At 33.1% G+C, this 13,626-nt stretch overlaps 1 protein-coding gene and 1 long non-coding RNA gene across 7 annotated transcripts in view; one reads left to right on the forward strand and one right to left on the reverse strand.

Annotated features, from left to right (window-relative positions):
* The window catches only part of LOC140633317 (uncharacterized), a 115,303-nt gene that overhangs the window by 61,398 nt on the left and 40,279 nt on the right, over positions 1-13,626 (reverse strand). The window lies entirely within an intron of this gene.
* The window catches only part of TRDMT1 (tRNA aspartic acid methyltransferase 1), a 74,579-nt gene that overhangs the window by 53,291 nt on the left and 7,662 nt on the right, over positions 1-13,626 (forward strand). For 5 of the 6 annotated variants that reach the window (XR_012030932.1, XM_072825667.1, XM_072825670.1 and 2 more), the window contains 6 exons: positions 4,563-4,639; positions 6,807-6,878; positions 7,454-7,519; positions 8,280-8,349; positions 9,815-9,898; positions 11,534-11,877. Coding sequence is in view for 5 of the 6 variants with exons in the window: in XM_072825666.1 (XP_072681767.1) it covers positions 4,563-4,639; positions 6,807-6,878; positions 7,454-7,519; positions 8,280-8,349; positions 9,815-9,898; positions 11,534-11,877 (713 nt within the window). In the remaining variant the exon portion in view is untranslated. Of the gene's footprint in view, positions 1-3,819; positions 3,872-4,562; positions 4,640-6,806; positions 6,879-7,453; positions 7,520-8,279; positions 8,350-9,814; positions 9,899-11,533; positions 11,878-13,626 lie in introns of those variants that run through there. The other variant, XM_072825668.1, reaches the window with a different exon arrangement.

The raw sequence follows: 13,626 nt of genomic DNA on the forward strand, positions 1-13,626 counted from the left end.
CTGCAAACAGAATTGTAAAGGATTTAACTTGAGAAAAATAAATTAAAATGGAAAAGAAATACAGATCAAATGTTGTAGAATAAATGATAACTACTGAAGACAAAAATGATACAATAAAAATAATTAGTACCTCTGGAGAAGACAATAAAAGAAAAGGAACAAGAGTATTAACAGAAATAGAGGGGGAAAATTCCTAAAATAAAACCTATAACAATTCATGAACTGTAGTATTCATTGGGCCCTTATTGAAAAATGACTCCTTCACTTAATCTAACAAAGCAAGAGATGAGTCCAAGTAAGAGAACCCTGGAATAAAGCTACCAATTTAGGAAAGAAATTATGATTAGGAAACTGGGTAAAAATATTGTGCACCTTTGTAGTGTAGAAATAATAATGTGATTGAAGTAAGAGAAGAAAGTGAGACTCAAAAAACATGTCTGTTTGAAACAGAAATGAAGCTATGGATATTTATTTTAGGAGACTGTTTAATGTTACTGTTAGGAGCTTAGCTGAGCTGGGCAAGACAGCTGAGCTCTCAGGGGTCAGAGTAGCTTCTTAAAACAGCAAGACAAAAATGAAAGAGTGAGCCTTTATCACTTACTGTGGTGATATAAGCAAGTCTGTAAAATAAAACACCAGTGCCCCCCTCTTCATTTCCCCATGCGACAACACACTAGGGGAGAGCAGATGTGGGGGTCAGCGTAATGTCGAAGGAGTGCTGGCCTTGGGTGGATCCTTGGGAGAATCATAAGGGAGGAAGGCAAGGAATGTTAAGTGCCGAGTACCAGCCAGAGTGGGAAGTGTCTTCCAAATTTCCACCACCTTCTCCCTTAAGGAAGCCTTGGCAGAGCTGTATGCAGAGGATCTCTGCCCAAGGCCTCAGATAAAGAGAACCAGACATGCAAACATATGAAGAATGTGCTGGCCAGGGCACCTGAATCCTTGACTGCAGCAGCCCACAGAGACTTGACGTGCTGGTCATATTCCAATTCTGGAGTGGGAAAGATTGTTTCTCCTCAAGGCCTGTGGGGTAAAGCCTTTGTCACTGTCTACAGGCAGGCCTGAACATTCAGAGAGGGTTATAACCAGGAGGAAGACTCCTCAGTTATAAAAATAACTAGTAAAATAAAACTAAAGTCTGTAATTCATCTAGGTAGGAAATGAGGAATTACTAGCCGCTACTATATAAACTTCACATAAGCAGAAACATTGTTGTCACAGGCTTAGCGCAATGCCTGGCATATAATACATACTCTGAAATATTGGTAGGTCACTTTCTGAGCATTGTTGAATGAACAATATATTGTAGCTAAAAAAATGATCAAATACCAGGAAAACGGTAACAAAGGGTGACAGTTTCAGAATAGACTAGATGTTAGAATGAATTTCAAGGCAAGAGCATTTAAGAGTCCTAGAAAGTTACTTTTATAATGATGATTAATATAGTTCTCAAGAAAGATCTGATTGTTGTATTTATGCACAAGATAACACCAGAGTTCATAGAGCAGGAGATGATAGGAAATATCCACTCAGTATTTATTGGATACCCACTATATACCACAACACAGGAAAATCATTATCTTATGAATATAAACTCAAAAATTCTAAGTAAAATATGACCAAATGATCAGAAGCACATTAAAAAAATAATGTAGTATAACTAAAATAGATTTTGTTTTGGGTGTATGATAGTAGCTTAGTACTTACGAATTCTATTACTGTTATTCAACACGTTAATAATTGGAAAGAGCAAAACTATATATTGGAAAATATTTGACAAAATGCAGGGTTTTCCAACTGGTTTTAATCTCTCTTAATAAAATTAGGACAAATACATATTACTACAGATGTGTATGTCATTTACTGTCTTTGTGTGTATGTTTCTATTTCTGTTTAAACACAGACACACACATGTATCACCACATCTAGTAGCATGTTACATGATAAAACTTTAAAAGCATCCTCACTAAAATAATGAATAAAACAAAGATGTCTACCGTTCACACTGTTATTTAGTATTGTTATGGATTGTTCAGTAGCATACTCATGCAAGAGAAATAGCATGTAAATATTAAGGAAGATTCTAAAGAATAATTGTATAAGCCTGGAAAACAAAAACATACCTTTCTAAAAATAGTATGAGGAACAATTAGTGCATATAAGAAGGAGGCTGTTTATAAAAATATGATAACCAGTATCTTACTATATATACAAACAAAGACATGTTAGAAAATAAAATAGAAGAAAGTTCCTATTTATAGTAGCAACAAGAAACTTACAAACACTAAGAAATAAGTAACAAGAAATATGCATGACCCATGTGGGAATAAAAGGTATTTGAAGAATTGGAAGTATGACTGAATATTATACAAATTGCAGTTCTCTTTAGATTAGCTACAGTTTACTAGAGTAGTCAGGAATTGTTTTCTAACCTACCAAGTTTTTCCTAAAGGTTACATGAAAATTAAGTATGAGAAGAGCCAGGAGCCTTTCTGCAAAAAGAATAAAGCTAGTAAGGGAACAAATAAAACTGCTCATCAAATGTAATAAACAGTGCTATCACACTGTGTTGACCAAATGTTCGCTAAACAAAGATGTTTTTATGACTTGTATGGCCAGGTTATAGAAAAAGAATAGATTTCCATTAGGTTTCAAATATCAAATTATTAGAGATAATTTGTGTATCTCCATAACTACTTTCTTAAATTTCAACACATTTAGTGACTCAAATGCCAGGTTAAATGAAGTTGTGAATGGTTTGGGCAACTATTTTAAAACTCACTATTTTGAAGAACCCTTTAAAATGTAATTTTTTTTTCAATGCCAAGCTGTATTGGAAGCAGTAACTTGGATTACTTCCTTCAGATTTTAGACATAGGATGCTCCTGATATAAAAGACTGTTGTTTTATTTTTACTTTAGTTTTTGAAGTTTAGCTTCAATCAATCCATATTTAGTTAGGAAGTCAGGAAGTTGCTTATCACAATAGCCCAGTGTTGACAGGTTCTTTAACTTGAGTAGGATGTGCTGCCTAATACTGCTCTGCTCTGTGTTTTCTGACAGACTGGGCAGTGCATGATCTTCACATTGTTTCCCTAGATTCCAGGGTTTCAGAGGTGCTGTAGGAACTTTTCAGTAAATAATTTTGCTTTTATTTTACATATATACCTTCAACTACTGAAAAGCCTGTGATTTAAAAATGATAGACACGTACATTCAAACTTTTAATACAATAGAGACAACCAATGTGTTCCCCAGGTTAATTCACTCTTTACAGAACTCAGAATAAAGCTTGTCCTGCTTTATTCATGTCCTTGAACTTAAGAAACGTGTCATATAATTAGGAAAGTTGTGATTCTAGTCTTGTTGCTTGTTTCTGGTGAAGCATACACACTGAGAATTGGAAAACCCATGGCTTGTTTCTCTGTACAGCAGACCCCCCCTTATCCACTGGGAGTGCGTTCCAATACCCCAGATACCTGAAATCTCAGATAGTCCTGAATTCTGTATATATACCATGTTTATTCCTGTATGTACATACCTATAATAAAGGTAAATATAAATTAGGCACAGTAAGAGATTAACAACAATAACTAATGATAAATAGAACAATTACAACAGTATACTTTAGCAAAAGTTATGTGATTGCAGTCTCTTTCTCTCTCTCTCTCTCCATATATATTGTACTCACCCCTCTTCTTGCGCTAGTGTAGGATGACGAGATCCTGCATGATGAGATGAAGTGAGGTGAATGATGTAGGCATTGTGACATTAGGGTTAGACTACTAGTGACCTGACCATAAGTCAGAAGGAGGATCATCTGTTTCTGGACCCAGATTGACTGGGGAAACCACAGAGATGGACAGACCACTGTACTGTATTTATCTTTTCATCTATGAAATTGATGCACATTTTCAACTACTTAGCCCAATAGGGATTATATTCATTAATCTTAACTGTTACCTTTTGAAGTTTTTTGACTACACACGACTATAAAATAATATGATAATTATGGATATCTGAAAATGGGACTTTTTTCATTTTGTAATAATTTAACAGAGACCTTACTTGGGCGGGGAGGCGGGGCAGATAGTGACTGGTCAGTGTACATTTCCTAAATAGAAAATATTATTGATAGAAAGGTCTTACACATTCTCTTAGACCCTATGCTAAGAATTCTTTAATTATAAATGAAGTTCTCTATGTTTCACTCCAGAAAACAAAGCGGTGTTAGACTTGAGGTGCCACAGAGGTGTGAAAGAGTTAGGATTCAGGAAATTAGCGTTCCAGCTCTGCTTTGGCTGGCTCAGAGTCTTGGGGGAAGCCACTTAGTTTTTCATAGCTTCAATTTACTTCTCCAACTTTCTTCATGAGATTGCTTTGGAAAGTTAGTTTAACTGAAGTTAATTTGAAAAATGTTAAGTGTTATATAAACTTTTAAGTATTATAAATAAAACTATTAAGGGTTATAATTTATGATATATTCAGTTATAATTAGCATTTTTCCTTCTTCACTATTCTATGCATCTTTTTATATTTTTTCCCCAAATGTTTGTTCCTTAGGGCATTACACTAGAAGAGTTTGACAAATTGTCTTTCAATATGATTTTAATGAGCCCTCCCTGTCAACCATTCACCAGGTATGTATAATAAATATTTCTTTGTTGAGGAAGAGTACTTTCCAGGAATTCATTAAATCAAATTATACCATGGTTTCAAGCGTGGACACTTTGAAGACTATTAGCTGCATTTTTATAATTTTGACAATCTTCATAAATAATTCCTCTTATCTACTCATATTTATAATTCAGCATTGATCATAAAGGACATAGCAATTACTACCAAATGAGCAAAGCGGTTTCGTCAATAGAAGATATGCAGAGACTGTCTGGGACCTCTTTTATATTGACCTAAGATATTTACAGTATTTATTTATGACCTAAATTACCTTAAATTAATTAAACTTATGAGTATTCAGGAATATCTTTTTAACTGGTTAATAAAGTAAATGTCATATTCAATTTTAAATTAATGTTAAATTTAAAAGCTAATTAAGAATGTGTTTATGAATTTTATGTTTCTCAGAATTTATATATATATATATTGAGTAATTCTGACTTTTTATAGCTGTATTGTAATTCATTTTTTTATTATACAGTATTTGGCTGTGTGTTTCAGGGAATTATATCTTAGATGAAATCTTGATTAATTCATCCTCATTTAGATATTTTTAGTTATCTTAAATAATAGTAACAAGCCTCTGTCTTACAATGGAGTATGCTATTTAATTTAACAAGCCTATGGAATAGGTGTTTATATTATCATCATTTTATAGGTGAGAATATGAGGCATAGAAAGATTAAGTAACTTTCTTTAAGGCCATATACTTAGAAAATGTGAGAGCCAGGATTTGTCAATTATTTTATAATTCCTATTTAAATACTTAAGATGATTTTAAATGGGATGTCACATGTAATAAATATTCTGATTTAAATGAATATTCTCATGCTTAATTTCCATCTAAGTTTTGCTTTATTTAAACAACTCTATAGGAAATTAATTCCCCAAGGATTTATTGTGTCCTTGTGAGCCAGGCATTGCTTTTGATACTGTAGTTCCCATCCTCAAGGAGCTTATAGTCTAAGGGAAATGATTGACAAATAATTATCATATCATATGATACAAACTATGTGATAAATGAATTCTAGAAGTGCTGTGAGAACACAGAGGGGAAAATGGCTTGCTGCATGGTAGGAGACAGGAATTCTCTGAGAGGCAATATCTGAACTGTGTCTGAAAGCAGATTGGGAATTTATCAGAAAAGGCAGAGGGCATTCCATGTAAAGATGCCTCCAAGCATATGCAAGCATATGGCCTGTTGAACTACAGTGAGTAGGAGGCACAGAACAGAATGCAGCCCTAGCACTGCGCAGCCTCATGTATTACTGCACAGGGCCTCCTGTGTCTTCCCTACTACCAGCAGCCCATCTCCAGCTGCTGGTGGCAGCAGTAACTGATTCTGTAATACTGTCATAATTGCAACCCTGAGAGGAAAGGGACACAAGATTTTTGAGGTGTCTATTCAAGTTTACTCTAAGTCTCCATCTGAGCCTCAGATCCACAGATGATTCTGGCCCTGCTGGAAGGTATGAGGGAACTGACAAGTGATGTCAAGTCACTAATCTAAGACAATGAAGCTAGTAAATAACCAGGTCTTAAACCCTTGTCCTCTGTTTCTACTACCCAGGCCCAATCCAAGTCTTCGTTTCTGCTTGATTCTCGATCACATTGAAAATCAGGCATTCAGGTTAAGTCTCTACTATTTACATTGGACGAAATTGGCTTTGTCTTACCTAACTATGGTCCATGTAGATGGTGGTTAGTTATCAATTCCATGACTCTATGTTGCCACCCTACCAAGCAGCTCATTCATCTGACCTTTGTTGTCTCATCTGGGACAGAGCAAAAGGTGTAATCAGCCAGTTGTGTGTGTGTTTCCTAAACAAAGTGATTTTAAGAGGGTAATTGAGGTTATTCTCTATTGACTATTTGTTCTTCTCAGTTCTTTGCCTCATGTAAGTCATTTGGCATATTGTTTTATAATATATATATTTATTAGGCAAGGGTTTTTTTTCTTTTTAATTAAGTGAATAAATGAATTTTGTTCTCTATAGCAACAAAGATAATATTTTTTGTGAAGACCAACTACTTTTAGTTCTCTCAGTTTCGATGTTTTAAAAGTGATTTCGTATCTTTCTATAAGTAAGATTCATGGTGAATTTTACTTGTACCTTCTTTATCCTTTAGAATTGGCCTACAAGGTGATGTGACTGATCCAAGGACAAATAGCCTCTTATATATTCTAAATATTCTCCCAAGGTAAAAACTTAGATTTTTGTACATATATACCTTAAATTTAAACCTTTGGATTTGGAAGAATGTGATATTTGTCATTTTATAGAGATTAGCAGCCTTCAGATACTGTGCATGCCTTTTATATTCTTCTGCCCTGATAGAATAACTGTAAATGTTTGCCAATTCCGTGGTTGCCCCTACAGTGAGTGACAGGGAATTACAGTCTAATAGCTAAATTCTATTGCCTCTCTCAAAATAAATGCAAATGATGCTAATGTTAGTGAATGTTGCTGCCCAAGGCCTGCAAACTGTGCTAACCCTAGAAGCTGCCATTCTATGTAAATGGCAGCCCTGAACCCATGTTTTCTGATAAAGTTCAGTGGAAATGAACATTTCAAATGTTAATTTCATTAGCTATGCCATTTTTATGGGGAAAATGAATAAAATGTAAGTTGTCTCTATCCTCTATAAAATCCTTTTATAAAAAGGGAGGATTTAGAAAATTACTTAATCTCATAGTTCCCACAAGGATTTTCTTTACTTCTTACTTCTTAGCAATGACATGTTTAGAATTCCATTTGTTTTTGTTTTTGTTTTAGATTACAGAAACTACCAAAATATGTTCTTTTAGAAAATGTCAAAGGTTTTGAAGTATCTTCTACAAGGTAAAAAAGTATCTGCATTGTGTCCATTTTAAACTTGGTATATTGTAGAAACTGTTGTGCAATAAAGATCTTAAATCCATACAGTCTGACATTTTATATATATATTTTATTCGTTAATATTGATTTTGACTAATTAATAATACAAAGTTTCACAAACTTAGGTTCACCTGATTCTCCCATTTTGATATGTCTGAATTTTTGCAGAATGAGCACTCATTTTAAACAAAATGGTATTTCTCAATTTTAGTTGCTTATATTGTTGCCTGTTTCTTTAGAAGTAGGAATGTTCTCAGTAAGAAATGTTTGTGTTGATAGGCATTTTCTGTCCTGCAGTTTGGAGAAGCGTTCCTTGGGTCAGATCCCTTTCAGATGGTAACCCCAGCCAGAAAATATCCCTGTCCTTGAACCTGCTGCTATCTTATCAGGGCTCCCCCATCTGACTTGCTACAGACAGAGTTCCATTCCAATAGCAACTTATCATCAGCAATCAGCTAGTGATTCTAACTCTGGATAGAATATAGCTCCAGTTGGGATAAATTATCTGGCAGCTTTGTTTATAATAGAAATCATTTTTATATTTTTTTTGAGAAATGTAATTTCTCAAGTACTAGACTTAATAATTAAGACCTAGGATCATTCACTTCCTAAACAACTTTGGTGGAGATATAGTTTTCACATAAAATGAAGTTTTATGTATAATTTTTGTATAAGAACCCCATTTCCAACTATAGGGTTGACATTTTTTCTTTTTTCTTTTCAGAGACCTATTAATACAAACGTTAGAAAATTGCGGTTTTCAGTACCAAGAATTTCTATTATCTCCAACCTCTGTAGGTATCACAATGATCAACTTTCCCATAAATCTTCCTAAAGGGAATTTGACTCAATAAAAAGAATAGATCTGTTTTGAATAATATTATACTTAAATCTTGAAATTAGCTCAGGCATAGGTCTTTCTAAAGAATGTGGTACAGGCATATAGATTTATTTATATGTATTTTATGGAAAATATATAGCTTATAGCTTATAGAAAATATAAATTTCTTTTCACACAGAAAATAAAGGATATATATATATATCTCCTTTATATGTATATATCCTTTATATATATATATATATATAAAGGATATAAAGGATAGTGTATTTTGAAAATCTGTGCTATTTGGCTTTCCAAATCTGGTGTGCTGTAGTTTGGTAATGCTTCAAAATAATCCAAAATAGAAAACAAAATGAACATATGATAGTTTTCTGGTTAGATTTTTAGAACTATTAAAAATGCAAACACTGAAATCTTGCCATTTGCAATGATATGGATGGAACTAGAGGGTATAATGCTAAGCAAAATAGGTCAGAGAAAGATAAGTATTGTATGATTTCACTCATATGTGGAATTTAAGAATCAAAACATATAAGCAAAGGGGAAAAAAAAGAGACAAACCAAGAAACAGACTCTTTAGAGAACAAATGGATTGTTGGGGGCAAGGAGGGCTGTAGGGTGAGGGTCAGTGAGGGATGGGTTAAATAGGGGATGGGGATTAAGAAGTGCACTTGTGATGAGCACCAGATGTTGTATGGAAGTGCTGAATCTCTGTATTGTACACCTGAAACTAATATAATACTGTATGTTAGCTGTACTGGAATTAAAATAAAATAAAATGCAAACTTTGCTTCTATTTCATGAATATGAAATTAAAGTAAGCAGTTATGATAAGATATTTGATCTTTTACATTACAAGTATAACTATTTTTTCTTTTATTATTGTGTTTGTTAGCTTTTTATTATCTTTAGCCTATTATATAATTATTTGCCTTGAAATTAAAAGAAAACTCGTTTCAAAAATTAGATGTACGTGTACTATGAAAATTGGCATTATGTCTGATCTCATTAAGTTTATTTCATATTTATTGCCTTCTAACTTTTAAAATTTAGTGTGTCCTCCTTTTTTAATAAGTTGAGGCAATAAATAGCCAAGAATAGCTATATTTGAATTTTATTTTTTATGGTTATTATTAATAATGAATGTGAGAATGTCTATATAATTTCTTATCTGGGAAATATAAAATGAAAATGATTCAAAGACTCATCAGATTCAATCTCTGTTCATTCGAATAAAGATACAAAGCACAATTTAAAAGGTTAAGAATTTAGTACAAAAATTAGTCCTCTACATATTAATAACAGAATTCTTTCTAGCAGAAACTAAACACAAACCTATATGAGTTTTTTTTGTCAGGTGTGACAGTTGATACAGATCTCTCTAATTCCCTGTCATAACCAACTGCTGTTTTCTCCAGTTTGGCATTCCAAATTCAAGGCTACGGTATTTCCTTATTGCAAAGCTTCAGTCAGAACCATTACCTTTTCAAGCCCCTGGTCAGGTATTGTTGTTATTGTTAATATTTTTATTATTATTATTAATCTATTATAAGTATATCTCAGTCTGTTAATTTATTTCAAGAACTACTTTGTGGAAGCTTATATATGTCTTACTGAATCTGTAATATAGACCACAACCTAGGTCTGTTTTCTAGGGCTTTTTCCTCTCCTGATGCTGTTTTTATTGTTTTAAACAAGACAAAAAATAAAACTTTTCTTTCATTGTTATAAAAAATATATGTTAAAAGTTAAAAAAAAAAAAACTATCGTCAAAGCTGTATCCTCTTTTTCCCCTATTACTTCCCTTTTGACCATTGACTGCGTCATTTTCCCTCCGATAGAAGCCATTGATTATTTGTGTTAAAATTCAATTATACTATCTTAACAATGGCTTAACAGTATTTTAACACATTGGTTGCATTTTCTTTGAAGTCAGTGCTATTTAGCCTTAGTTGATTAAAACATAGTGATTAGTACAAGCTAGAATAAAATGCTCAATTGCTATGGATAGGATCTCTAATAATGCAAGCAGCTGTGCATGTTTCCGTCAAAATTGCTGTGGAAAACAGAATTTCGATGGTTCAGTAAAGTTCTCCTTAACAATCACAGGTAAGGGCAGCCCCAGTGGCATGGCACAGCGGTTTAGCGCCTTCTGCAGCCCAGGGTGTGATCCTGGACACCCGGGATTGAGTCCCACGTTGGGCTCCCTGCATGGAGCCTGCTTCTCCCTCTGCCTGTGTCTCTGCCTCTCTCTCTCTCTCTCTCCCTCCCTATCTCTCTCTCTCTCTCTCTGTGTCTCTCATGAATAAATAAATAAATAAAATCTTAAAAAAAAAAAAACAAAAACCAATCACAGGTAAGAACTCGAAAGTTATGTCCTCCTAACAGGGGATCAGTAGTGTCATTTGGGTCCCCTACCATATCATACCAATACATCTCCCTTTCCATGGTCGTCAATTCCAAAAACAATATATAAACTGTATTAACAAAGACATCAGCATTAAAAATCCCTGGAACTATTTTTCTTTTACAAACTAGGACATTCATTATGCATGGTTACATGTTTTGGAGGAACAGGGTTTTCCTATGGGACTCATGAGTACAAATAACCTTTTAGGGGAAAAAGCTTTCCCTTTTTTAATTACTAGTTTTCCTTTAGACCATGCATATGTTCCAGTTTTTCTTTTTTAATGAAGGGATATGGCAAACTTTGATCCAATACACATTTTCTGGAAATGTTAATGTTTCTTTCTTTTTTTTCTTTTTTTAATGCTGTGCCTTTTAATCCCATGATTTATTCATCCCAAAACTACTGTGACTTTCTAAACCTCTTTTTAAAATATGATACTAAATTCAACATACTTCCTATTGCTTTGTTGAATGTTGTTTTTATTTATAAATATGATAAGCAGTAATTCCATGAAATAAATCAGTTGTAGCCTGATGACACTATAGCTATATGATGAAAATTTATAATAACTTGTATAAATACAAGTAAATCACAATTTCTGTGTTTTTAATGACAACTCTCTAAAGGCTAAAGATATTTTTTTGTATAACATAAATTAAACGTTATTAATTTGTCTCTTATTTTTAGTAAAGCTTTTAACGGACTGTGTATTTTCCCTTAATGCCAGGTGCTGATGGAGTTCCCCAAAACTGAATCTGAAAATCCAGAAAAAAATACAATAGATGCAGAAAATAAAATTGAAAGAAAGAAAATTGAACCAAATATTTGCTTTGATAAGGGCAGACAGTGTTCTGGAAAAGAGACCATTCTTTTTAAGCTCGAAACTATACAAGAACTTGACCGGAAACATCACCAAGACAATGATCTCTCTGTGCAAATGTTAAAAGATTTTCTTGAAGATGATGTTGACATGAATCAGTATTTTTTACCACCAAAGTCATTGCTGAAATACGCTCTTTTGCTAGACATTGTTAAGCCCACTTGCCGAAGGTCCACATGCTTTACCAAAGGGTAGGTTTAAAAAGACTCTTAAAATGGTATATTTAAGATAGCCAGGTTTTTATGGCTATTATTTCTTTTAGAACTTCTCAAAACAAGAAGCATTTTACAAAATGTTTCTGCTAGAATGATTTTTTTCCCCCTTAATTGCTTGCTTTCGTGTTCCAATAGAATGCACGAGTGAAAATTCCTTCTGGCAGAACATTATGTGCACATCCCACAAAAGTGCTCATAAAACACAATGCCGTTTGTTTGGTGACCTTCATAAGAGCTTAATTACCCATGGTGGAAACATGGTTTGTGTAGATACTGAATTTGCTACTTTTTAGCACCTTTCTTTTTATGGCACTTCAGACCTCAAAAATTTATGTCCACTCTCATCAATATATAAGAAGAAATTAAGTTTTAATATGAAGAAATAAAATTAAATCATCTGGCGCATGTTAAAGCAAATTTAAATTTTACTCAATTTTTAAAAATAAATAATGTGGTTTTATGGTTCAAAAATCAAAGGTACAGATTGTGAGACTCCTTTTTCTGTCTCTCTCTTGCTCATCCAGTTTTCCTGCTTACATACAACCAGACATTTCAATTTACTCTCTAATCTTCCAAAGGTATTATGTGTGAGGGTTTATTTAAATATATATGTTTCAAAAAATATATATATATATATATATGTTTCACCCCCTTTTTTAGGTAAGTGGTAATATACTGTATCTGTTATTATGTACTTTTTTCATTATATAATATCAACTGAATGTTACTATATATAAGTACATAAAGAACTTTATCGTTCTCATAGTATATCATAATGACTTTTATTGGTTACCTTTGGGTTATTTTTTGAAAGTTAATATGTTTTTTTATCGATTTTTTTAAACCTACAAAGAAGGGGAAAATCAGGCCTTTCCAGAAAATTTTGTAAAAGATCTCGATCTCTTCTTTGTTAATGCCACTCAACCTCACTTGATGAGTAACTGTTTGATTTGAATCTTCAGTCTTTATTTTCACCCACTAGTTAGCTTTCATGCGTACTATGTCCCACCTCAACCATACCAGATTTACTCTGATTTTATCATGTTCTGCCCTTGTACTTCCAGGGCAACTGATTTATTGCTTTCCATTGCCTTAAAAGACTTTACTCAGCTGTTGTCTGTTTCAAGTCTGATAAGGCAAGACTTATCAGTTTGGTAATAAAACACAACCTTGAAATTCTTTTGTAATTATAAAGATGGTATAAGGGAAGCCTTTCTATAAAAGCCTATTTTAGTGTAGATGATATATATCTATATATCTATATCTGTACATATACACATACACCATACACACATATGAGAAAACAGAGGTGATGGTACAGGAGTTAAGAAATAGTAGCAATTTATTTTCACCTATATAATGTTTGGTTTAATGTGTCAGGGATGCGAATATTGAAGAGCATTTGGATATAAATCATACAATTTGGATATAAATTTGGATATAAAGCATACAAATGCATGCTTTCTAGTGATGAGCATTAAGATACTGACAATACAAAGAAATAATAATAATGTATGATTCCAAGTGGTTTTTACACAACTCAAAAGACTATGCCAGGTTTAAATAGAATGATCTTATGTCTTTCGCCCAGTGATTTTTCACTTATTTGTGTGTTTCAGACTATTTCAGAAGGATGTAACTATGTAGATTGGTTAATGCATTTCAGAAATATTTAAGAAATTTCACATTAACAAATACATTAGATGCTGCATAATACACGTGTTA

The sequence above is a fragment of the Canis lupus genome, chromosome 5 (assembly GCF_048164855.1).
Source record: "Canis lupus baileyi chromosome 5, mCanLup2.hap1, whole genome shotgun sequence".
Lineage (NCBI taxonomy): Eukaryota > Metazoa > Chordata > Mammalia > Carnivora > Canidae > Canis > Canis lupus.